Genomic DNA, 27,954 nt, shown 5'->3' with positions numbered 1-27,954 from the left:
TGACATTTTATTTTTGAAATTCATATGTCCTTATTTTATGAAAATGTGTTTACCTTAAAGTTTTCTATGACACCAATGATGGCTGAATGACTATATAAGACATCTTGCACCCTACATATGAGTGTAAGAGGGATGCACAGTTTCAGGTTTTCAATAGTTAATTCTGAACACTTGTTGTGTATTTCGCATTAATATTAAATATCACAAAATAAATGAGATTCCTGTTCAGCTGTCACGCCTGTGTCAGTTATCTCCTAATTAACTTCTGCAAAAAGAGTAATTGTGTGTGCGCTTCCTGAGGGTTCCAGTCTCACATTAACGCTTTTCATAATGGCTTGTTTTTCCATCACTAATTTAACATATCACGCTATATGTAATTCCTTTTGTCCTGTAAGCATTGTAGTAATGACTTTTTCATCTGCAGATTGAATAGTGAGCTTGGAAAAGATGGCTGTGTCAACCACATGCTCTGACTCATAATCTGTGTAGTGAAAAGCTTCAGCCACCATTTTACCACTCAGAATTCAGGCATTTTGACATGGAACAGCAAGAGCGCTGTGCAGTGCTTTTCTGGCTTTTTAGATTGAAAGCTACACATTTTAGAGAGAATAATGAGGAATATCCTGCACACACAACAAAAAACGCCGTACTTTACAAGAGTGAAAATGTGAAAATGCATGATTTAGAATCATACGAACTGCAGCCTGTGTTTGAATGAAAAGGTTATTACTGTGATTGTGCTGCTATGGCTACGTAGGGTGGGTTGTTGGTACCTCAGAGTAACTCTGCACAGCGTTGATGAATGCCTCATCAGCCACAATTTGTGTGTCTCCATTGAGGAAGGCCTGGAAGCGATCCTTGGTCTGCTGAAGCTGCTGCTTGGTAATCTTTGGAAGCAAGGACAAACAAAGATTGCGTCATGAGAAAAAAAAAGTTTAAACCAAATAATAAAGCCAGTTTTTCATTGTTTACCTCGGTCAGATTCACACAAATCACGGAACAAGCATCGAACATGCTTCTCACCATTTTCACCAAATATCTCCTCTTATTCAAATTCATTTCATTTAACTGTATCTCATTCTGTGACTCATTCTTTCAGTGGTAGCCCACAGAATATAAGTGCAAGTCGATTTATGATGTTTCACTGAGTGTTTGCTAGCTCCATCTTTGCATCTACATCTTAAACCCACATTACCTCTAGTGCCTCTGAACAGCAGCCAATCATACTCCTTTTTTACCATCACTTATAGATGAAATGTGTTGCCTAATGGCTTCCCCACTTGAAATCTAAACAGTGGAAACTGCCAAACTAAACAAATCACACTCAGCTAAAAAGGTGTGCAATGGTTACATATGAAAACATCTCTTCTGAATGTATTGTCCAGTATTGGTTTTTGATTAAACCCCTACAAAACTACTGACTATATTTGTCTCAGCAATCTCTCAATTTTTTTTAAATCGAGAGATTGCTAAATTGCAAAACTACAGTCAATATAAAATTGTTTCACATCATCATGTTGACCTATGTAGCATAACAGAAGTCTCACTATAGATTATAAACTTGTTACAACATGTTATAACATCAATTAAATTAAATTATTCTGAGCTAAAGCACATAACATGGCGTGCTTGTTATCTGTGAACTTCCTGAGATACATCTGTGCACATGAGTAAGATTTTCTCCATCACTTCCTTTTGTTCCAGTTTCGATCTTCATTACAGTCTTGATGTCCATGTATTGATTTCACACATGGTTACTGACTCAGTAATCTAAAGGTCAAGACTGACAGTCTCCCTCTGATAAGTGCCTTCAATCTTACAGTTCAACCTGTTATTATACGGGACCTGCTGGTAATGTGTGTGTCTGCCTGCGTTCAGCAGCACATTGCAAGTGACAGACTTTGGTGTAGGAGTGAGGTGGAAAAGCACCACATATCGTGTGCCTGTGAGGCAATTTCAACACCATCTGTGTGTCCATCATATTACCCCAACCCCGTTAGATAGTGCTCAGAAAGTAATAGCCTCTAAGAATTCACTATTAGAGCCAAGTGCCAGAGTTAGAAAGCTTTAACGTATTCAGGCCAAAATACAAACACCCAGCCAGTCGATACTATCACCAGAGGTTAAAAATGAGATGACCTGTCCAGTAAAAATAATATGGACTGAAACTGGCGGTATCACAAATCATTCCACCAAGACATCTCTTTTACTTTAGGCGATTGTTGTGGTACAGAGGATCTCAGGATGATACATCCACTTAACGTCCAAACAAGTTCCACTTACAACATAAAACGGCACATCTACATCAGGGATCGATACTGCCCCTCTGCTTCAGGTTTCAGATTAATTCATGTTTCCCACAGCTAAATGTGAGATTAAAGAAAAATGTAGGCAATTTCTGCTGTGTTTTAATAAACCATGGCGTTCAAGGAACATCCTAAGGCAAGAAATGTTAATATTAACACGAGTATGCAAACTGCTCTGGTCTATGGGGATACACGGGAGGTGGGGTTGACACACTTGTCCGTAGTCAGATATTATCCATATCTGAAAGTAAGGTTGAGGATAAAAACATCAGTTTACACTTTTTAACACTTTGTAACACTGCCATACATGTATCATACATGTATAATAAACTGTTTAAATGTCCTGGTTGGCTTTTTTGTGTAGAGTTTGAGTTTTCTTCCTATATCTGGTATAAATCCATATAGGGTTTATACCAGATTTATACCGGTTATAGCTTCCCCCCACTGTCTAAAGACATGCACGTTAAGTTCCTTTTTGGCTGTGTTGGACCTGTGATAGACTAGCAACCTGTCCAGGTTGTACCCTGCCTCTCCTCCTATTACAGGTAGCCTAGAAGCACAGTTAAGAAAATGAATGGATGGATGGATATTTCCTAAGCAGCTTTCTGTGTAATAAAATTCTAAACAGGAGTGTGGCTCTTCAGACTGAAGTCGCATGCTCAGTAATGTACATTTTTTTTTCAAAAACAGGCAAAGAAAGCAATGTGAATAATATGTCAAATAGAGAGGAAAATGCATCCTGAAAGATACTTTTTACTGCTGAGCTTTCAAAAGAGGCAAAAAACAAAGATGAATCAGGCTGACTGAAACGTTTTAGCAAAGCTAACACTTGTAATACTAGCTCTGAGGTCATTCATAGTGTAGCTTGCATAAATAGAGCCAAGCACTGATATATACTCTTTATACTGCAGACTTTGTGCACAACACAAAGTCTGTGTTGTGTAGACCAGAACAGATTTGTGACCATTATGACTGGATATTAATGAGCGTTTGTAATTACAGCTGAAACAATTAGTCAAGGTATCAACTGGCAGAAAATGAATCAGACAGCTCTTTCAATAATTAATCTGTTCTTTCAGTAATTAAAACAAAATACAAAAAACTCACTGTTTCTGTCCTCAATAACATGATATGAACATGAGATATTTCTTTTCAAATATAAAATTTAAAAAGATACCGCAGTAAAAATGACAGAAAGATGGGATATTGTGATTGGAACAGTGGGAGAGCACATTTGTGTTTTACCTGAAGATTTTACCTTGAAAGGTCAAAGCTAATAGTTCTTCCACTGACAGTTTCTTCTGGCTGATCTGAGTTCATGTGACAACATAATAAGCTACTAACTCCATTCAAGTTTGCATATGTGGGGTTTTTTTTGGAGAAAGCTGAAGCACAGCTTGACTACTGGAAGTATTTGGAGTTTTTTTGCTTTTATTTATTCCCTCATTGGAGAACCGTGCTGTGTTAATGGATGAAAGAAAATGCCTGCATTTTCATCAGTATTGCCAGACTCCCAAGACATACTTTGCTGCTTTGGTCATATTGATTCTTCTCTGTGGCTCTTATCAAGATTGCAGTGTTACCCAGTGATTCATTCGCTGGCAATGAAGTGGGCAGTGGTATTAATCACCATTCACATATCAATAGAGGAGCCATGCACATGTACAGTAACTTCATTGCAGTTTAAACTGAGAGAGAATTTTTCACTTTGACCATGTGGATAATATCTAGTTTGCATAAAACATTAATAAATTCAGTATTTTAACTTTGTATGATCAAAAGCAGATTTACGTCACAAGATATGGCACTGGCCACGATGAAGGATTAGCTCTGATAATTTCCCTAATTCCCTGCTAAGTTTTCTAGGGAATATTCTTTGTTACTGTTTGCTAGAAAGTCTGTCTACTTTAACTTTGCATAATTTCAGTTTGTATCTAAACGCCCACTGAGTCTCTAACAGAGATTCATGGTACTAAGTTCCCTCAGGCGCATGTCTTGTAAAACATCAGTGACCTTTAGTCATTCTTCAGTGAGCTTATGGAGTAATTTTCTGTTCTTCTGTTGGTATGTTTCTATTTTGCCACAGTCTGAGTGAGGTCTCTGTATCTGCTATGAAATAACTCTTTGTTTTTGTTATTTGTAATTAGGACATTAATTTTTCATTTGTACACTGTTTTGATTTTGTACATCATGATGGGGTCAAAAGCCTTTGTAAGGAAAATGGTAAAAAGGCGCTCTGATTTACTGCATCAGAAATACAGTATATCAAACAATGCAATGGTTGTGCTATACTAATGATCTTGAAAGTCAATATTCGGTATGGCTTACTTTACTCTTCAACACAGCCTGAACTCTCTTAGAGAAGCTTTCTTGTCATTCTTTTAACTAGTCCTTATGAATAGTTCTCCCGGTCATTCAAAGCTCTTTTTTGGGAATTTGGCTGCCCTTTGTTCTCTGTCAAGATGATTCCACACTGCTTCAATAATGTTGAGGTCCAGGCTTTGCGGAGGCCAATCCTTGATTGGTTGTGATCCATTGTTTTTGTTGCTGTTGATGTTTTTTATCCAGCTATGCATGTATTGCAATGCCATTGTGTTTGTTGCTAATCAGATGCTTCCCCAATGGTATTACATGGTGGACCAAATTCTGAGGGTGCCTTTCTGTGTTCATAAATTTACTTTTGACTTCTCTCAGAGCTGCATGCTTGTTTTAGCTGATTTATGCTGGATGCTGTTCCTGACCCAGTCCCCAAGGGATTTTGAGTCAGCGTAAACCACTACACTATGGAACCACATTTTTCTGTATTTATATTTCATCCGTTTTGACCAGATCCAGATCTGCAGAACCACTGACTGAATTGCAGCCCCAAGTCATGACAGAGCCTCCACCATGTTTTAAGGATGACTGTAGACGGTCACTATTATACCTCTCTCCCTACCTCCTCTGAATGTGTTCATAATGATTTAAGCCAAAAAACTGGATTCATCAGTCCATCAGCCCCGTTGCCACTGATTTCCTGTCCAGTCCATTTTTTGTCGCAGTTTCCCTTCCTGTGGTTGTCAAGAACAGCCATCCTTCCACTGAGACCATTTCTGATGAGGCTCAACAGTAGATGGCTCAACTGAAGACCCAGATGCATTTCTCAGGTTCTGTGTCAGGTCTTTGCTGGATTTTCCTTTCTTTTGTTTAAAGACATGACTTTTAGAAAGTGTACCTCTGCTGTACATAACTTTTTCATCTTTTGTCTACCAGTTTTCCATTTTTCCTTAAACTTTTAAGGATACTGTGCGTGATGCAGGGATACGACAATTTTTCAGCTAATCACTCTTTGGGATTGACCTTGCTGTTGTAAAACTATCGAACTGTGTTATCTTTGGCATTTTCCATAGATTCAACTCGAGAAATCAGAGCAAATTATATGTTTTTGTGACAGGTTGCTAGAAACTAAGTGTTTATAATTTAGTTGTTGTATTTCAGTTGTCTGTTATGCGTAGACACAATACTGGTTCTTCCTTTGAGTTTGGTGCTTTTTTTTATGTTTGAATAATTCATAGCTCAGAGTTAAATGGCTTATCAATCAAACAAAAATTCTCTAAAACTGATCAATAAATAAGAGAAAATGCTGTGAAAAAGATCTTCAGAAAACCTGGAGAAATCTTGCTCAAAACCACTTTCAAAAATTGCAATAAAAACAGATAAAAAACACAATTTTCTATTTTACATTTAAAAAAGTGAACATCTAATGGTAGCAAATGACCTCAATTGTAGTCGCCATTTTTGCATTATATTTAAAATTGAAAAAAAAAAATGTAGATGTGTACTAATTTAAATGTATGAGATCTAATATTAAACCATAAGACAAAGGGAGGTGTAAATTAAGTTTCTAATGTTTTATAAATATGTGCAAAACTAAAACAATGGACATTGTTGAGATTAAATGTTGTATCAATTATCAGAGATCCTGAATGTAACCTGAAGTACAGTAAATTGGATAACACCTCTGATTCACAGTAAATTTTCAGTACATAGTGGTTATGATTGGATTCATATAGATATTTGACTTTGACTGAATCAACATGTCATCAGCTTGTGATGTATACTGTATCCACTATCTGCAGTGGGGAGTGGAGTAATTAGCTAATTGAATGTGGTGCACTGTACTGTAGCTTGTGTAGTTTAGCACGATAAGGACTTTGCTTTGCTGACTCACACTTGAGCTCCTTAAAGTTATATAATGTCAGGGAAGGGGGAAGTTAAATTAGGCTGCTTTCCCAAATTAAATGGCAGCAAAATAAATGAACAGTTTTCTGTGTTGGGCAGAAGTAAAACAGCTGTGTAATCGATTCATTAAAACAAGATAAAATATTTAAAAAGAACACATACAATTACACATCTGTATATCAATAGAGATAAAAAAAAAATGTAAGCTTTACATTTGTGAAATCTAATGTAAAAACTGGAGAAAGGGTGTTATATAAACTCAGTTCTATTGTTTGCCGCTGTTTGCCCTGTCTCAATGCTTGTGTTGGTTTTTAGCAAATATGTTATCAGTGGCTGCTATCACCAGACAAGGTTATTCATGTTGTAGATGACACCACCAGCCCACATCTGAGTAAACAGCAAACAAGGGTACAGGAACAAGTACTGCATGACAGCTGCACAAAATCTACCAACAGCAGGCCTCATCAAACACAAAACACCAACACTGCGTAGCGACTATGGTCACAAAACTACAATTATACAAAGACACATTCACAGGCTATTATCCTGGAACCAGACATGCACCCGTAGATTTGTTCTGAAGTCACATGCACACACAGCATTGTGTGAGTAAATACCACTCCGCTGGGTTAGCAAACAGCCAGGTGCAGGCTCCACAGACAGAGCCTGACACACAGCAAACAGGGATAAAACAAGAGGCTCCGGTTCTGTATAACCAGTCTTCACGGTGTTGTCATATTCGGGAGCTGTGGCGCTGCTGATATATTCAGAAAAACACTGTGTTCACAACCAGCAAAGCCCCTTCTAGTAAGTGTCATCCATTACCACACACCACCATCTCACAGGCAGCAGCCTGTTCTGCTGGTTCTTCATTTTGCTCATTCGCTTGATGAAAATAATCGTTTAGCAGAAGCGAACATAAAACCACATGAATATGAACACTCACAAATCAAGAACACCAAAATCAAATTCTCTTTGACAGATTCTGATGAAATTCATCTGTTGACCTGTAATTAAATGCACACGTGTTGTACTCAATCACTTTAGAAATGTATGGACGAAATATGATAAACAAGAGTCACAGATTCTGTTGAATTTTGGCGAAACGAATGACTGAGGCCTGAATTAAATCATCAAGAAAGTGACTTTGGAGCAGGCTCCCAGAACTTAAAATACACAAACACAAATATGTTAACACAAATAGGCAATTAAGCAAAGATTTGCTATTGTTTTTTCTTTGTTTTGCATTAAAGGGCTACACACTGCAGTACCACTGCATTACTTTATACCGTAGAGCACACGAAGCTGACTGTGAATCAGTAACTCCATTCCTGGTGCATTACTCTCATTAAGAGTCTGCAACATAAATCCTTTTCTCCCACCCTCCCATCACAAATCACTTACTGTCTTCCTTTGTAATTTCTCCAACTTTCTCTCCTCGTTCCCTCCTTTTAGCTTTCAAAGGTGATTATCTCAGAAGAGTCTTGTTTGATGTTCAATAAGGCAGTGGTTCCCAAAGTGTGGGGCCCGCCCCCTAGGGGGGCGCAGAGCTATTGCAGGGGGGGCGCGGCATGAAAAGGGAAAAAAAACAAAAACAAAAATAACGCTTGGACACTGCTAGCATGGGGCGCCCACACAAACGCAAAGCAGGAGATGAAGCAAAGCTGAATATGTTTCCAAACCAACTTCCTTCCAAGCCAAAGACTAGAAAATATGGTGAAGCATATCTTCCCTTTGGCTTCACCTGCACAAGTGCTGAGATAGGTCTCCCTGCAGAATTAGTTTTCCCTGCATCGGGAGCAGCGCTGGGCTGTTCAAATCACGGACAAACAGTATCCCACAGTTGTTTATGTTTTTGAACCCATTTTGTAGAGGTTTTTTTTTTGAAAAATGTATTGATAGCAATGTTGAACATTATTACACAGGAAAAAAAACAACTACATGTAAAATAATTACACCGTGATGCCTCTGCCTTTCTAAATGCAGGGACAGTAATGGCCTGTTTATGTAAGCGTGTAAAACCTGCAGATAGTCAGATTAACAGTAACAGTATTTTGTCTCTATCTGCCATTCTGCAATTCATCTCATGTAAACAATAACGTGGCACACAGTGTGACGTGAAAAGGCACATACCTTTGACATTGCGTGACAAACTCTGTATTCCTTGTCCACACGTAAACGCAAAAAAAAGGAGTTTTAAAAAATCTCCGTTCTCGGTGATTCGATACCCCGTTTACATGTGCCCGAAACAGCTGTGCGTTCAAAAATACCCGTGTAGGTGCGGACTGAGCGTAAAAGAGTTGGTAGTTTATTTTCTTACTACCTGTAATTTATTGCAGATTATTTGTATTTGCTTAATTGTTTGATAAATGTTTGAGGTGTGAAATAAACCGGTGAGACGAGCGGAGACGAGCGGATCGAGTTCTGTGCAATCCCCAGCTTTTTGTTGGTTTGGTCTCCGCATCTTCTTTCCGGTGAGTTCTAAATTAATTCATATCACTATTAAAATGCTTTTAGTGTTATTTTCAATGTGTTACATTGAAAATAACACTAAAAGATACGGAGACCAAACCAACAAAAAGCTGGGGATTGCACAGAACTCGATCCGCTCGTCTCACCGCTGCAATGCAAGCCTGACGTCTTTGCTTAGTAATATCGGATACATGGGATCCCTCACGTTGCCTCCAGGTTGAAAAACGATGAAAAGAGAGCCCATTATCCAGCTTCTTGCCTTCACGATCGTGTGATCAAACGTTGCAACTGATAACACAACACGTACGAACCATAGCTGAAGCTGTATCCTGTGTCTAGCCTACTGTCATGGCGGAAGGGGGCGTGGCCCACCTCCAGTGACATCACGCTCCAAAGCCCTATAGGAAGCGGCACAAGATGTGTTGAAAAAAAGATCACACAGATTGCATTAATCGGGCTTTTGAAAAACTTTTGTAGAATTAGTGATAGGAAAGATCAACGCGCATCCAATATTTATTGGCTGGGAAGGCTTAACAGTCTTCACCAATAAAAGGTTGTAGACTCAACGTTAATCCATGTCCTGAGAGATGTTTTAACAGTTTGCCACTATGTTCAAGTCTGTTTTTTATGTTTCTCACTGCTTGGTGACACCCCCTGTGTTACTTTACATCAATGTCACAGAAGAATGCCTGTGAAAGAGTATAAAGTTTGATGTTCGTTAAGGAGGGACTGGTGTAATGACTCCATTTAAAGCACTGGTTGCATGAACATGTGACACCCGTGATAATAAACTCAGAGTATCTACCTGACATACCGCCTCATGCCTGCTCCAGGCTGCTGTTTGTGCTCTTTATGCCTCAGTGAGAGTCATCAGAGAGTGGGAAAGAGAGGCTCATAGGAGAGCTGCAGTAATGGCCCTGCTATAGCTCTTCTGTCTTTAATGTGGAAAATCACCACTACTAATCTCTCCCTCAATATCTCTCTTTGTTGTCCTTTCTTACTCATACCTGTGTAATTTTCCCTTTGAAGCAGTGTTACACAGGGTTCAGCATAACAGCACACATTTGCACCAATAAACTCTTGAGCCCTAAATAACCACCAACAGCCGCCTGAGTTCTCTTAGGGGACTCAACAATGATCAGAAAGTGTGATGACATGCAGCCGCACATAGTATCCATCAAAAGATTCACAAAAGTTCTCTTAGAGTGATTATAACTTCCATAACGCATAATCAGAGTCCCATAATTATGAGACAACTGTCTTGTAATTATGTCACAATTACAGTATAAGAAAAAAGTATGCGATTATAGCCAGAAATAGGAAGATGTTACAATAGCTGATTTAGTTTCGATTTGCTTTCCTTTACATGACACACTTATAGGCGTGACTAGGCAATGCACATGTCATTATGAATAATACTTTATCCTTGCACATTTCCAAGGTTAAAGGAGTGTTTTGTCAAACGTGCTGACCTGTTTTGATCTTGCTCTAGCAGGCTACCAATCTCAGAATGAATTCTCCGTCTCTGCAAACTTTGACAGGCATTATAAATACTGCAACTGCTGCAGTGTAAATGTCAACATTTGGCACAAAGTACAAATGGATCCCTGCTGTTTTCTTCCACTACACTTCCAATAAAATGGTCTTTGCTTACAGGAAGCATGTTGATCAGGGCTCAGACAGTTTGTTGATTAATCATATAATCAACTGATATAACAGCAAATGGGCACATTTCAGCATTTCACTGATCATTAATCAATTTTTAAACAAAAATGTAAACAAAAATAACTTCAAAGTCAAAGTCTTCTGACTGATAAAAAGTGAGCTTGTGCCTGTTTTTGTGAACTTACATGAGAATACATTGAATAAATACAGCTTTGCCCTGCTTTTTGCTTATTATAGACCAAAATGATTAAATGCACATAAAAGTAAAGCAGTAGCAGTTTTAATTATGGTAAGCTCAGTAAACAAAAAAAATTGTATAACAGTAAAAATGATATATGAAATGCCGCTTTAGAATTGCTAATGTTTGGTCTTCTCTCAACAAGCCAGCCCTTATTTTTGCACTGTATTTTCCAGTATGGCTAATGTGCAATACTGGGAGCAGGAATGAAAACTTGTGCAGCAATTAAACAACGCTGCTTAATTTGTCTCCATGCATGAATGCAGTGTTGGGACACAGCAGCTATTCTCAACCAGACAAATCTTGCCTCACATCACACTGATGGTTAACATTCGTTGGCACAAATGTATCTGTTGCTTTGAAAGGCCAACAAGAATTCATAGCCTGGGTGAGGACACATGAGACTATAATTAACAAGTACATCCTGTATTTTGAGAGCCATTGAAGGAGATAAAATACTATGTGGGATATTGCTTTTAAGCCAGATCACGCTCATGTCTTCCCACCTATGTGGAATAATCCCTCACATGATGCCATCCATACCAGCTTTAAACTCCCATGCATTTACATGCCAGGACTCTGTGCTCTAACATTTGCATTTTGGTAGCCTGTTTTTTGAGCACATGGCACATGCCATGTGAGCATCACACCAAAATGTTGTATTATTATTAGAGCACGTATTATTCAATTTGATCCCGTCCCTATTTCCTGCCTTCAAAGTACAGCGCTGTTAGGAAAAGACATTGTTAGTATTCTGACAAATAAGATCTAAGCTTCCCTCCTTCGTTATGTCCCCATAGAGAGGATGTTTAATTTGAGAAGCTGTGATAATTTACACGTGGCTGCACAGATCGTGGGTGAGGGGGTATTTCGCCTGCTGCTTTTCAGCTGTCACCCCTTCTGAATTCACTTGCTTATCCGCACCGTCAATAAACACCTTTATTCTCCTATACTAGCGGTGCTAAAACATGCTACCAAGACTGCTGCTTAATGGGAGAGAACAATTTTTCCCATTATCAGCTTTCAAGCGCTGACTGACATGTTTTATTTTCAGCTCAATACTTGACTTTGCCACTGACAGCGACGCTTCTTTTATTGTCGAAGGATGCCTTTTTTTAATTTCAAGCAGAACACCATTCAGCGATCTTACATAATAATGCAAATGATTTCAGTGCCATACTTAAGCTCTCCATTTAGTACCACTGTGTTTTGCACATATGACTGAATGTCTTATGAATATATTGAGGTTGGTCAGTTCACTCTCAGTTGTTTATATCTGCATGTTCACCATTCAGATAATCTGTGTCTTTTGGTAGAAATAGAAGGAAATAGGGGCAATATACATGCCACTGAGTAAGGAGATGAATGCACACTACACAGTGCAGTTTTTAAAACCGTGCAGTAGTCACTTGAATCGTGAATATTAAAATAATCATCCACTAAACAAATGTAGCAGCTGTCAATAGCAATGATAAACGTTGAATGTCTATGCAAACACCCTGACCACTACCAAATATCTTTAATGTTTTTAATAACTCTTCACACTTTTAAATTCTTACTATTCTTGCATGAGACAGTGTTATTGTTTCAATATTGGTAATCTTCTGTCTTTTGCCAAAGTTGTAGCTCTAAAGTAAGAGTAAACTAAAAACTGAAAGTCATTGTGATTAAGTGGATTTATTAACAAAAATAAAACATTACCATACTTTCAAGAAACAAATAGCGGCTGACAGCAGCTGCTATTAATACAGGAATGTCTGCATGACAGTAAATCAACTGCTTTCACAAAGTGTTTGCGTTGTTATACCAATTCTTAACATATTCAGTCTCGCCCCTAAACAAACGGTCCCACATTCTAATGAAAGATTAAACCTCAGAAATGATAACAATCTAAACGAAATGAAACACTGAGAAATATAAACTGAAAGTGGCAAAATTGATGCTTTTGTTCAAAAGCACCAATGAAAAAATGACTTTCATAAAGACAGATCTGCAATGTGTGAGCTAAGTGCAACTTTAACGTGATGATTTATGATCATCTTTTTCACTCATTGAAAAGTTGTTCACAGTGGAACTCCCACAGCTCTCTGCAAACATGACTGCAAACACCTGTCTGGCAAACATCGGTTTGCACTTCAGTCTAATTCAAATTCACATCACAAACCCTGCTGCACAATTCACAGCCCCTCTCTCTCACAGTATAAATGGCATACTGTATAGTATTAAAATGCTGAGCCAGGAGGAACTCTATTAAGTGAACCTGCTGGCAGATGAACTGATTAGGTCAGATTATCTTCAAGGGAATCACACTTTGTAATTCTGACATGGACAGTTACTTACTTTGGAAATATACATAAACTGCGATCTATAAAAGCAAATAGTCTTGGTTTGATTAATCAGACTGCAAACATTTTATTCTCCTTGGCTACATTTTTTAATCAAAGCAGAATTTAGTTCCTGCTTGTGCTTTGAGCTGTACACATCAACAAGTTAACAAGCTCTCATTGACACATGTGGGCATTTGGTAGGTGTTCCTTTAACAAACATTTAGTGGCAGTCCAATTAAAAGCCAAACACTTGTTACATAATATTTACATTTTCTGACTAAAGTCAAACTGACCAACCAAACAAGCTGACAACCATCAGATCAACATTGCTAGCCATTAAAAACAGTCATATTTTTCAAAACCTATACGTTTCTTTTTGCCTTATACTTTGAAAACAAAAACAAAATGCAAAATTGTGATTTTACTGTATTGCCAACATGTCTTTATTTAACTCCTCGGTGTGTGCAGTTTATTCCCATTGAATGAAAGAGGTTTTTGCCCTCTGGGACCATCACAATGATGCTAAAATTTCATAAATTGTACCAACGCAATCTGTCTGTAACCTCAATACTCAACACATTCGCTGTGTGGGTCCCAAGATACTTAGCCTTTTAAGCAAACACATGTGCCACCACTCAGTCATGCACATACACCCAAGCCAGCAGTGAGCAGCAACAGCCTTCAAACTGCTGTTTTTTAAGATATTGTTCAGACTGTACGGTAAGATTGACTTTTTATACCCTGAAAAAGAGTCCCCTTCCTGTTCCTGCCCTGTTGGCTTATCTTCCACAAGGTTATGGCAACATATTTCAAGAAGCAGCAGTGGAGCTTGCACAGTCTACAGCCTGGCCTGTTTCTCTGTGATAGCCCATCATTGCTGTTTGTGTGCCAGAGCTTCTAATAACGGATTATCATGGAGCTGCTCCACATGTTTTGCTGAGGCCTTTAAGTCTTTTCATTACAGAAATTGCTTCATCATATTTCTGTGACTAATCTATAATAGCTAAAATTGTAATAGGGCACATATTAGATTGTGCTGCCAACACTGTGAGGAATTACCTTAATAAATTATTGTCTATGGACATCTGAGGAGCCCACATTCACATGAGGTTCATGGCTAAGATGAATCCATAGAAACGTAATTAGACAAATGTTAAATATTCTTTTTGTGTGATAAATTATTTCTCCATATCCACCCAAGACAGAAATATAATTAAATGACAGTGAACTGATGACTACTGTCTAACTCCATGACATTATAAATGCACACAACTGCCTGAAAGTAATCAACGTAGATGTTGGTGCTCACCATTTTGTTAACAGTTCTGTGTTATAAGTCATGCTCATCAAGTGATTGGATTGAACCAATTCACTGCAACTAAAATTTTTTTTTCAATTATTTTAATGTGTGATTTTTATCCATGTTTGGATCAAATCAGAAACACCAGCTAGACTGTGGGCAGACAGACACACTCTGAGTTCCTGGTTTGATTGTTTGTTCAGATATTCACTCACCCACAGCAGAGAATTGTGGCTGCCTGAGCTACCAGATATGAAAGTGCATTACTAGGCGTGCATTAGACTATCGGTAACCTACGCTCAACAGACTACAAACAAACAAATGGATGGAAACACTGCAGTTTATGCCTCCTACATGGACTTGTGCATGAGTCAGCAGAAAATTCAGACCATATGGCTTAACAGTGACCAGAGGAAGACAAGTTGTCTGCATGTTAAATGAAAGCAGCACTTATAAATGCATATTTCCACAGTAGTATTCATGGTTTTAAAATGAATGAGCGACCAAAATGAATGACTCTTCTGAGAGCCCCCTGACCACAGTGAGTAACAAAGAACTTCTTCCTTCTGAGGAGAGATTTAAGAATCTGATACTGTCATGCAATGTGATGACTGGGTTTCAGTATTAAAGCAGTTCTACATAAAACATGCTGATCCATATACAGAGGCTTCTTAATTCATAATTGACAAGTCAGTCATACAGATAGGCAGCATAAAGCAAAGGAAATATACAAGGGGCATTATCCTAACTTACAATCAGTTGAACGTTCCCCTTAGCACAGTAGGCCTGTGCATGGTGACTTTGACAGTAAGGACAGCATGACCCAAAACTGGCATCAACATCAGTGGACTAACATAGCAGCCTGAGAAGCCAGGGTGTGGGCCCTGTCCTTTACAGTAGCTAAGGTATATAAATCTTATAAGATAAATGTCCTGTTAAAATAATAACAACAACAACAACAACAACAATAATAATAATAATAATAATAATAAATAGTAAAAGGTAAAAAATGTGTCAACGTTGAAAATGTTTTAATTCAATTAATTTTCTACAGGCCGCTGAGAGGAGCAAAGCTTATCTTCAGAGAAGAGAGGCCATTAAGCTACCCTCCTCAAGAGGTCTGTGCCTAAAAGTCACCTTGGGAGGCCAAATTGACGGGATAAGTGATGGCGCAAACGGGTTGGGATTGGGTATCCGCCAAGAAGGCAGGACACAATATACAGCTGCATATGTAATTGACATCGGGACTTCGGTAAAAATGTGGGCCAAGAAGGGCAATGACACTGTCCTGTTGTGACTTGCCATCCACCATCTCCTGAACGCCCTTTCACTTAATGGGCTTGCTGGGCTGTAGGGCTGCTTTCATCTACGAGCTAGAGTGCTGGAGGAACATGGACTGCACTCAGCCTGCAGCTCTGCAGCACCACGAGTCCCCTTCACTACCAGGAGCTCGAAGCACCTTTATATGCTCCTGTCATGCTCCATGAATTCAACATTTTGCGTCAAACAAACAAACTGTGCTTTCACTGGCACCGTGCTGTCTCCATGCGCTATCGGATAGGGCCTAGTGGCCAAACCTGTGCTCTGGTTTATGTAGGTCATCAATGACAACATCTGCGATATGAAAGGAGGTATTTCGTCATCATGTGGCTATCAGTTATGCCTTTGCACCGGGTGCTCTTACCTTCTGCTGCCGCCTTGCCATATCTGTGGGCTGTTTTGCATTGAACGGGTAAGCGATGCATCGCATGACAAAAACATATAGCTGCAGCTTCTTTTTGCGCTCTTCTTCCTCTCTGTGCAGCTTCTCCAGATCCTCCTTCTCCTCGCTGACGGCCGAGGGGCTCGGGCTAGTAGGACGGGCACTGCTGCGGCTGCTGCTGGGCGCTAGTCCACCCGAGCTCTCGCTGGTCCTGCTCGGGGAGATGCGGGATCCGGCCTGAGGAGCCATTGCCTCTTTGCTTTCCTCCTCCACTATCCCATCAGATTCCTCCTCGCTGGACGACGGATCTAACATCTTGCACTAGAAGTGGTGCGCCTCTACAGAGATCCTAACCTACTAACTGAGTTTGTTTTTTTGTTTTGTTTTTTTAATTGTTTTAAATATATATATATATATTTATCCCCAGATGATGGCCGAGCCGCTGCCTTACCCGTGCATAGATATAATGCAGGATGTGCCTGAAGTCGAGATAGGGATAGGCCCTGGTTGTACTCGCTGGCTGAGGGATGTCAGCAGTATACGAGTAATGCTGGAAGAGCTATAGTCTGCTTCACACTGACCATTCTCCGCCTGCGCCGAGCACTCGTCGGTGCTTACGTATTTTCGGTATTTTATTGGCCAGTCGCTGCTGCGGATGTGAGAGGGGGAGGTGAGAAGAGTCGGAGAGGAGGAGTGGAGGGATGGTAGTGTATATGTGAGGGGACGAGATCGGCTTTTTTTCCCTCCCCCTTTCCTTTTTTTTTCGGTGAAAGCGGGAGATGGCCTCTTCCTTCCTGCCAGCCTGGGACCCGGTCGACCGGAGCTGGCCGTGGTCCTGAACTCAGAGCACTCGAAGCAAAGATCCGAGTCTGAAGCACGCGCGGCTCTGCATTTAGTGTAGCCCCTCATAACTTCACGCAGTGGCACATCTAAGATGGCTGCCACGGGATTTCTCTGATATTGTCACTGACTGAAATGGGGAACATTATGAAGTGCACGGGCCGCGCACGGGATGCAGAACAGCGGGTGTAAAATGCCGTGCGCTGTTGAAGGGTGGGGTTGCAACACGGACCGAGCTGCCTTCTCCACCTCTCTGAAGCCTTCTGGTACATAAATTAATTGTTACAGTACGTGCTGGCATCCCTTGTCAGGAAATCTCACCACACAAGCGTTTCTTCTACTAAACAGGAATTAATTATTCAAGCTGAACAGAATCCCCTAGGTGTCTGACTCACTGTTAGTTACTGGGCCAGTGTGAATATGCAACATAACGCGTTGATCTTTAATGTGAATCGGACTTTAAAAGAGAACAAAAACAAAAACACTGTTTTGACTGTGTTACAGTACAGATGTGTTGTAGTAAGTCGTTTCGTGCAACACTAAGCTGTGATGTTCTGCCAGAGCTTAGCAAACGAAAAGTCACGTGATACTTTAAATCCTGCAGACACTACAATACTGGAAGCACAGTCCGACCGCATTTATATGACACATGGCTTGCTCTCCTCGTGAAGTGCATTTTTCTTAATAAAAAAGGAAAAAAAGATATTTTTATTCCCTTCATTCGTCCTCCATGCAGTATTCATAACAGTTTCATGTGCGGCATTATATTTTCTATGTTTTCCATTTCCTTAACAAGATTTCAAAATAATTTCAAGTCCCCGTGCCCCCCTTTTTATGGGCAATTTTAACACCACATTGCTAATATCAAACACTGATACAGTTCAAGATAATCAGATTAAGATGGCATCAGCCAGCAGGCCTGGTACAGAAAAGAAATGCTTTGATTTTAGTTTTAGCACAAACAGATTAGTTGTCCTTTCCTTAAAACACAAAACTTCAGCACCTCCCTTCTTTCTGAGCTTTACACGTACTCGTCATGGTGTACTTCCAGTGATGATATGCACAAAGTTTTTTAAAAAAACCCCCAAAGAAACCCTACCCCAGTCCAGTACTCACAGCATTAGCTTTAAATACCGAGGCTCAGAGTATTGACAGTTTGTTGATAATTATAGTAACTCTCCCCCGGTGAGACAGTTTTCCTGAGTGTGAGACTGAGATGTGCTTGTCTGACCTGTTAATCCTGACTGGAACTACAAACTCTCAAATAAAGTGCTTCAATTTGCCTTTACTGCAGTGTCTTACAGTCTTTTATGGTAGTACTTAACATAGACCTGTACTGGTAACTCTGAAGCAGTTTAACCGAAAAATATTGTTTCCTGTACAGATTTTAAAGCTTTTGGTTTCACTGTAACAACGAGAGCAGAAAGGAATGGTTATCATCCCCCAGTCTTTTAGATCTTACTCTGTGTAAAGTCTACTTAATATTTGTCTTCAATACGGCAACAAGCAAAAAATAGATTTTATGGAAAGGCTCTGTTAAAGTAAAAGAAGAGGAAATATTTGCTTTTATGTTCCTTGACTCATGGTGTAATTTCTGAACATTCACCACATAGTTCTTCTAAATTCAGGGTGTTTTCAGTAGCTAAAAATACTTGCTGATTCCTAAGATCCTTACTCCCTTGTAAGTATCGGGAGTTGTTCTACTTGTGCTGTGGAACAAGGAAGTAAAAACTGGCAGCCTTAAAGAAAAGGATAAATGAATTATACGTCAAGAATTTTTAAAATAAAGTACAACGACAAAGCAAACATTTTTAAGGTAACGAAAAAAAAAACAACTATATGGACAAAAGTATTGGACCACACCTCTTAGTCAGTGAATGCCAAATTTGATAACTAAAACAAAATGGGTCATTCTAAAGACTTCAATGAATTTGAGCATGGTACTGTAATAGGATGCCACTGATGCAACAAATTAGCTTGTGAAATTTCTCTCCTACTAGATATTCCATCATCAAATGTAAGTGGTGTTATTGCAAAGGAGGAAGTGTTTAGAAACCACAGCAACTCAGGCAGTAAAGTTACAAAGAGGGGTCACCGAGGGATGAGCTTCATAGTGAGTAAACATCATCATTAACATCAGCACAAAAACTGTGAGCCAGGTGTGGCATGGCTTTTAATGTCGGAGTAGCTGCCTTCAAGCCTTACATCACCAAGAAGACTGACAAGCTTTGAATGGAGCGGTGTAAAGCATGTCTCCACTGGACTCTGCAACAGTGGAAACATGTCCTGTGGAGTGACGACTTCTCTACCTGGCAGTTTGATGGATGAGTCTGAGTTTTTGAAATGCCAGGAGAACATTACCTGCCTCTCTCCACTGTGCCAGTTAAATTTGGGGGGAAAATGTTGTGGGCTTGAACCTAAGAGCCTCCTCTTTAGTTTCAGAGAAGCGAAATCTACATGCTTCAGCTTGGAGAAAGCCCGTTTGGACGTGATCAAAGCAAGGTCTATTATGGCTCTGTTGGATGAATTTGCTATAGAAGAATTTGACTGGTATTGATCTCCTTTGGAATGAATGGTGGCTGAAAGCCAGACTCTCTCATCCAACAACAGTGTCTGACCTCACAAAAGCTCGTCTGGATGAATGGGCTTCTTATTAATGCATACAGGGTTGTAATAAAAACTACTGTAATGTGTCATGTGTAGCTGGCCCAATTTAGTCCAAATAGTGTCCCATCTGGGCATTTTAGAAATAGTAAGTCCTTTTCTTGCATTTGATGTACATATTATTATTAACACTGCCAGCATTAAATGTCCAGAATTCTGTGTCAACGACAAAGTTTGACATATGCGGGACTCTTGAGGTAGAGATAAAGTTTAAACAAGCTTTAATGCTTCATGGTCCAAAAAAAGCAGAAATTAAATTAAATTAAAAAATCACAAAGTCACAAAGTTCACAATCCAGAAGATAACAAGGAAGCCAAACGTCCAGAATACGCTTTGGAAAAGTGGACAACATGATAAGGGGAGGCTCAAACAACATGTACACAAAATAATTAGGGGAGAGTTAACTGGTGGGATTTGTGGCTGAAACAACAGGGAGGAAGTAAAACTAAATACAAGGTGTGAGCAAAAACAGAGTATCAAAATCAAACAGGAAGTAACTAAACAGGGAATCACTAACTGAGGCAAAGACTTATCAAGTCACAAAAGGAAGGCTTTGTCTAGCTTTTCCATCCTGGGGAGGCTAGAGTAAAACACAAGGGATCGAAACAATACTGATCTAACAGAAAACCAGGTAACAAAAGCAGCAAGAAAAAAAAAAACTAAACAAGGAAGCGTTACAAGAATAGAGACAAAAAACTCCAAACAACAAAATACACAATACAATACAATTTTATTCATATAGCACATTTAAAAACCAGAGGTGTGCCAAAGTGCTTCACAGAATCAATTAAGTGCAATTACAGATACAAATACAAATATACTGACAGGTGGGAGACATAACTATCCAATATACACCAGGCACAGTAGGCGCACAATAGGCACACAGTAGGCACAAGCCAAAGGCTGAAGGTTAAATCATTATAAGTTATAATCAGAGCAAAACGATAAAACACAGTACCATTACACATGCGGGCTCTAGGAAGCTGTGGCGTGTCCAGCGGGGTGGCCTGGGGGGGCACAGGCCACCCCCCCAACCAGACTGGCCACCCCAGGTGCCACCCCGAAGCTAAAAGAATAAAATGCAATGAAATATCAAATGTATGATTATGTTTTCACAGTGAAGCTCAGATATCCGAGTGTAAGTGAATGCAGCATCGGCTTCTGCACTATGAGCGTCATGTTAGCAAAGGTAGGAGAGCCAATCACGAAAGACGGCACCGCAGAAAACAATTTTTTGGTGAAAGATTAACAGGTTAACATAGCTGGACTGGCCATCGGGCATACCGGGCATTTGCCCGGTGGGCGGATGACTTATTTATTTCTTTTTTTTGTAATGGCATGAACAATGAGAGGTGGTGGATTGGCCAGATGCTGGCTGATGTGTAAAAATAACTCAGTTGTTTGGTGGTGGCTGTGGCGGAGCTTCCACAGAGGCCAGCAGGTGGATGAGGGAAGGGGAGGCAGGAGGAGGAGAGACCCGAGGCAGCCGCCGGTCCGAGTGTCAGGTGAACTGAATTTCAGGTAAGAAGTTATGACCTGCAGTCTATCTGGGTCAGATATAAACCAAGTTTAGGTGGAGTTTATTTTCGTTGTGCTGACTTTTTACAGTCAGTTGCAATAACTCGTACTGCGTGCTAGCTAGCATGACGGAGTTTCTACACAGCTGGGTGGGTGCTATGATGTTACTGATAGTGAACTTTATTTTATTCATAAGGTTAGTTAGTAGAGTTGCCAACGGCTCCTTAAAAAAGGGAATGGTCCCTCATTCAGAGAAAATATTACACATTTCGTATTGAGCTGAGAAGAGACACTGTTTGTCCCGTACTTTAGATATAATGAAAAAAAGACACAAAGCTGGAGTTAATCTGTCCTTACACTGCACAGCTGCCTTTTCTTCTCTCATTCTCTCCCCCCTCCTCTCCTGTTCCTACTTCAATCATGAAATTGATCAATGATCAGCTGATCGGCTTTTCTCTCTTGTTTATTTATCGCCCACTTTGCGCCAGAAAGAGGAAACCAGCGGATGTTTTGCTAAACAGCTTGATCAGCTGTTAGAATTTATTTAATATTAATTTCTAGTATCAGCTGATGTTTGCTGGAGCCACAGCTGTAAAGCTGCTGGTCATGATATCGGTTTGAATATGTGGTGAGAGGGAAACATGCAGATGAAACCAGGAGATGTCCTTACTGAATCATCAGAGCTGAACAGGTGATGGAGAAACAGGTTTACCTTTTAGGTGACATGAATGAGTTGAAAGGAAGTTTTGAACTGTTTCTGAGAGACAAATAACACCAGGATCCTTTTCTAAGTAGCTGACAGCTGGTAACTGTGCAGGGGCGGGTCTAGCAAACTTATGCCAGGGGGCCAGGTAGGGCATTAACAGGGAAAGGGGGGCACAAAGAAATACTTTTCTTTCTTATTCTCATTTAAAATGTCTAGCTGTTATTAAATAATTATCTGAATCTTGCGAACAATGTTTTTATCTGACGTAAAATGTATAGAAATCATACATATACCAACAAGACCGTGTACATCACTGTCACAACAGCGTTTTCATTCAAAGGCTTTATGGCTTTAATACCTGGTGGACTGTTTTTTAGTCAAAATGCCCAATTTTTTTGTCCCAGTCCAGCCCTGCAGGTTAATACTGGCAGTGTCACCATGCCAGCTGACTGTATTTCATCATCAGCCAGTGTTGTTCTTTATACATCAATATTACCAAAGTTTACCATAAGGCAGCATAGAAAGTATTTACTTGCTTTCAGGTTTTATTCAAATGTTAGTCTTTTCAGTTGTTTCCCCACTTTTTTCCTGTTTCAAAATCAAACACCAGTTTGTGAGAAGATTATCTTCTTTTTTTAAATTGGCAGATAAAGTTTTGTATTGGCTAATTTGCCAATTATATGTTAAAAATGTTCGTATTTTAATATTCAAAAATGTTTTTGCCCAAAACATATGTGCACTATATGTCAGTAAAAATACTATGCAAATACTGCTGTCCTTGAATGCTGAGTAAACACGGACAAAGCACTGATTGTATCTCTTGTACTTTATCAACGCAGTATCTAAAAACTTTGCACCGTAGTGGTTAAAATCTCATTCTAGTAAGAGTCAAAAGCGCATTTGGTTATTAGGTTTATAGGGTTATTAAATTATGGTTAACGATTGGTAGAATTTTTTTTAACATTATCTGCCAATTACATCTGCCACCCTTCTCCAAATCTGTGCCCCTACCTGGCCCCCCCAACAAAAATTTTCTAGACACGCCACTGCTAGGAAGCCGAGAAGGCTAGCCTAAATAAATAAGTTTTTAATCGAGATTTAAAAGATTGAATTGAATTAGATGCGCAAATAGATTGAGGAAGACTGAAAACTCAGATTGAAAACAAAACTCAGATTATGATCAAAAGCAGAGAATGTTAAATAATAGATCAGAGGTCAGAGTCCGCAAAACACAAAATCAACCCTGGCAATAAGAACTTGCGACCCCATAACAGCACAAACTGCATTTTTGAGTATCTTAACAAGAAAGAAAGGTTATTTTTGAGGTGCAGGCTGGAATATCTGCTTGTTAACTGTGCCCTTCTATTATAGATACATACACACATGAGGAAAATAAAAACAACACAAAACAACTAACATTCAACAGACACAATTAAACTGAATGTTAAACAGATAAATAAATAAATAAATACTTTTTTATCTTACCTTTTCAAAAATAATGAAAAACTATAAATAATGGACAAATTTGAATAAATAATGATATAACCAAATTAGAAAACAAAAACATGGAAAAAAAAGCTTTAATCTGGAGTATAATAGCTTCTGAAATGCCAAATTGATAAGAGTCAATCTTTTTTAACATTCCCTGCTGAATGAGAGAACTTCCAAAACCATCTTATGTTAGAAATTCTTTCCACACAACAAAACACAATAACTGAATTATATCAAAGTCAGTATCCAAATGTATGTGTACTACGGTCTAGGAAGGGGCAGCTAGGATACTTTATAATAAAGCCTGCACTGCCAAGAATATTGTGTGTTAAAATTCAAGAAGTAGCCGCACTTTTCATTCCACTAAAATACCCCAAAGTTTCCACTACTCAAAATCTTTTATGATATAATTGGTTTTTCTTTGGCTCTACAACTGCCAGCTCACCCTTGTTTTGCTGTACTTAGGTACTGAACAATTCAACTCAAATTCAGGAGATTTACATACATCACACACTGAAATTCAAAAAGAATATGACCAAAATACAATGTAAAATGTTACATTTAAAGAAATTTACTTAATTGATATACAGTTTATACCAAACATGTCATCCCTCAGTGATTCATTATTTGAATGAATAAACCTTTGCATTTGCATTTTACTCAGAATTATTGCTTCATGTTTATCGAGAGTGAAGAATCTTTTTTTCCTTTCAGTGTAGCTTATTTAGATTTAGATGGATACAAATTCACAAATAATCAGAGTAATTAAAAGTGTGAAGATTTAATTTGATTCTGTGTAAAAAGTGATACAAAGTAGTAACACTGAGCAGATTTTCTGAATGTGTTGACTGAGTAGTTTTGACCTTTCCTCAGAATTAGGAAGCCAGCTTTATTTTTAGGTTATGTTTGGCTGCAAAATTATCTTTCCTTACTATTTTTTGTCCTTTTGACCCTGGTTTGTGTTTACCTGCCCGCTCTTATAATACTTCCAGAGCCAGAACATCCATGACAGCCCATATACTGTGAGCTCAGCATGGACGGAGGATGAGCAGGCCTGCATGCTTCATCTGTGATTTAATTGATTCTGACAGCTGGACTGACTGGCTGCTACTCCAGATGTTCTTTAAGTGTCTGAGCAGCAAGTAACCATGCTTTCAAGGACTCCCGTATTTTCTGTTGCCCTGACTTGGCATTTAACTGTCCTTCTTCTTCAGGTTTTACCCACACAGCCTGTCCATGTTAATACCAAGCATGACATTTGGCTTTGTTCCCCATAGTCCTCAGCTCATTAAGTCCTCAACAGACCACTGCCAGCTCCCGTTGGGTGCTTGTACACTGACACTGCTCGGTTTTCTGCACACATTTTAGAGCCCTTGGAGAGGTTTAGCACCAAAACCAGCAGCAGAACTTTCAAAACCTTTTAAACATTAATTATTGACTGATGCTCTTCACCCCACTCTTCTACTTCAGCTAGAGTGTGTACACATTAAATGTTGATGTTCTCCGGGGTACTATAATGTAACTGAAAGTGCAAAAAAAAACTTCTTGTTGTGCAACTGCTGCTAAATTTGTTTTTGTTTTTGTTTTAAAGGAAACATTTGCAGTATTATTTTTCTTCACTTTGGTTTGAGATACCAGTTGCCCCAAAAATTTAAGCATTTGAAGATTTCTCCTCTGTTATAGCTCAAAAGTTTTCTTTTTGGTATTGACACTTGGAAACATGAAAAACAAACTTTAAGTTTGAAGAAGAACTTTCTTCTTTGCTCCCATGATAATAAATGCAGTCATTAGAGGTCTTCATTACAGGCTGAAATGACTGAAGTTGTTTTTCCTGGGAGGACAGTCTCTTGTTGAGCTTTTGATAAATTTTTCAATAGTGTCTTCATGAGACTGGCACGAGTGCTCTAAACAGTGAGGCAGGAAGCTGGAAATCTACAACATGTTGAGAAGCACAGAGTATGACTATAGTTAGGTCCATAGGTTTTTTGGCCAATGGTATAATTTTGCAAATTTATTAGTTTCAATTGCTGCTTGTTTGTGAGTCTTTCAGCTTGAAAAGCTGCTCCGTTGGGTTGTTCAGGTGACTGACTTGGCTACTATCTCAGAGGGTCTGGCTACTATCCATTTGCACTGTGAAATGCTGCCCAATCATTCTTTTTCAGCTTTCAGATGAACAGAGCAGCTAGCCCTTCCTGCTACTCCTGTCAACAGCCTGGCTCTGCAGGCAGCCATACATGCTCATGCCATAAGATTGTCTTCACCATGTTTGACAGATGATGTGATATGCTCCATACTTTTCTCTCGCCATCATTCTCAAATTACTCTTGGTTTCATCTATTTGAGATTTCTTTTTCCAGAACTGTGCAGGCTCTTTTCACCAGCAAAGTCTAATCTGCTCTTCTTGTTCTTGAGTGGCCATGAAGTGTGCCCTAGGATATTTGGGCATGCAGACTGGTGCAGGGATTCAAAAACCAACCTTCCAATTAGTTGATGACTGAGCTACACCAACTTGGATTTGGCTGCTCCTATGTTTGTTTGTTTGTTTTTTTGTTGTTGTTGTTGTTGTTTTTTAATTTTGCTGATGGGTTCATTTTGGATTTTCAGCCCAATCATGCATTCTTTCACTTACATCAAAAACTCTTTGAGTATTTCAGTGAAAATGCAAGATCAACTCTTGAAATCAACTTGGAAAATCTTTTTTTCTGCTTAATTTTTCATGTAACAACTTGTGAACAAGGCTTTTCTGGCCATAAAATAATTTATCAGTCAATTGCACAATAACTTTGGAGCCTCTGAAAATGGGAAACTGTGTATAAAATGGCTGTAGTTGAACAGCTGATGCAATGCTTTTGTTAAGCCTCTTGAATTCAAGCTGAAAGTCTGCACTTTAATCATATCTTTATTGTTTGGTTTAAAATCTTCCGTGAAGAGTAAAAATTACAAAACTTTTGCAATTGCCCAAAAATGTATTGTCTGTGAGTTTGTCAAATTCAAACAGCCGTGTGATCTGTTGTTAGCCAAAAAACTATTTAAAGAAAGAATAAACGACTGATTTTTAACATCTGCAATTCACTGAGAAGGACATCTGGTGATGAAAAGCATGTGACATCACGGAAAGCTCCAAAACAAGCACAGCACTGACCTTTTGGTGAGATTTTCTTTCTCTCAGCTGTTGTTGTTTACAAAATACTGAACTTTGAACCTGAGTTTTATGCAGTTTCAAATAATGTGCTGCTCACGTAACAAATCAACACCAGACAAAATGTTTTTTTTATTTTTTGTTTTTACTTTAGCCGTGTTCACATTTATCAACACATCTGTTAAATAACTCATAAAATGAAAAGCCTTGGAATAAATAAAACGACTATGTGTGACTTTGAGCAGAGATTTTAGTAGAGATGAGATGAATCATTTGAACTATCCTTGACCCTACCTTAGAAACATAATATTAATTACAGGCATACCTCTTTGAGGACCTGCTTGACTTCATCATCACACCTGATGCCAGAGTGAATGTTTCCTTGACAGCTTTCTCTCAGATGGGATTTTACACTGAATGTTTAAAGTACACATCAAAAGACCTAATGAAAGCTATCAAGAAAACAAGGACAAAGATCATAACCACACAAACAAAAGCCTTGAAAACACTATGGACCTGTCTTTCTTGTTCGATTTCTTGGCCAAGTCAACGTCGATTTTACCTGTTTAAAGTACATAGACACGTGTGTCTCTTTTGCACAGTGCTTTTCTTTGTACAGCTAGCAGAGACTGGATAGGTAAACCGCACAGCGATGCACCAGACAGTGCAGCACAGTGGAAACATCTCAGACTAACTGCTTGATGATATATTCATAACTTCCCTCTCTCACCTCAGTCGTTTCTAAAACCTCTCTGTTATGTTATATAGACACTGAGCATGTTTATTTTATTCACGTGATGTTATATCCTCTGAAACGGTGTAAATAATGGAGCGAAACAGCAAAGACAGGATTACTTTTGCACTAACAGATCTAACTTGGAGTTTATGTCATTCAGATCTACATTCTTCATTTGCTGCTTTAAGTTCAATTGTGTTTGTCAGTAGGAAAATGGCACACACACATAAAACACACACACACACTCTCAGAGCTTCTCTGGAGGAGCTCTTTGAAATATTTAAATGCTGGGAGTGTTTTTAATGCGAGATTGATAGAATAGGGTCAGTGTCAGCATTCCAGCTACGATAGCCGTGTCTCTTAGGGAAGTTCGCACCCAGCGAGTGATGACGATTAATTTCACCAGGAATGAGTTTACATCCAGGGAAACTGGGATTTTAAGCCCTTTCAGATTAAGCTGATATTGTTTTAAGTGTAACACGACCGAGAGGACTTATGGATTGCAGGGAGGGAAACAGTTTACGAGTTTAAAATGGAAAGGAGAAAGGAGAAAGCCATTCTGAGGAAATTACCAATCTACAAATCCTTTTACATAACCCAGTCTTCCACGCCCGCCCCCAAACCCCTTT

At 39.1% G+C, this 27,954-nt stretch overlaps 1 protein-coding gene across 15 annotated transcripts in view; it reads right to left on the bottom strand.

Moving 5' to 3' along the window:
* cadpsb (Ca2+-dependent activator protein for secretion b) overlaps positions 1-17,750 on the bottom strand; it is a 67,516-nt gene extending 49,766 nt beyond the window's left edge. For 2 of the 15 annotated variants that reach the window (XM_025907203.1, XM_025907205.1), the window contains exons 1-2: positions 16,214-17,725; positions 774-887 (exon numbers count right to left, since the gene is read on the bottom strand). In XM_025907203.1, coding sequence (XP_025762988.1) covers positions 774-887; positions 16,214-16,546 — 447 coding nt within the window. In that variant the 5' untranslated portion in view covers positions 16,547-17,725. Of the gene's footprint in view, positions 1-773; positions 888-16,213 lie in introns of all 15 variants that reach the window. The other 13 variants (XM_025907204.1, XM_025907206.1, XM_025907207.1 and 10 more) reach the window with 11 other exon arrangements.
* Positions 17,751-27,954: the final 10,204 nt, after the last annotated feature.

Source organism: Oreochromis niloticus, linkage group LG5 (genome assembly GCF_001858045.2).
Source record: "Oreochromis niloticus isolate F11D_XX linkage group LG5, O_niloticus_UMD_NMBU, whole genome shotgun sequence".
Classification (NCBI taxonomy): domain Eukaryota; kingdom Metazoa; phylum Chordata; class Actinopteri; order Cichliformes; family Cichlidae; genus Oreochromis; species Oreochromis niloticus.
Note: the sequence above shows the minus strand (reverse complement) of the source record. Positions and strands in the feature narration are given on the sequence as shown.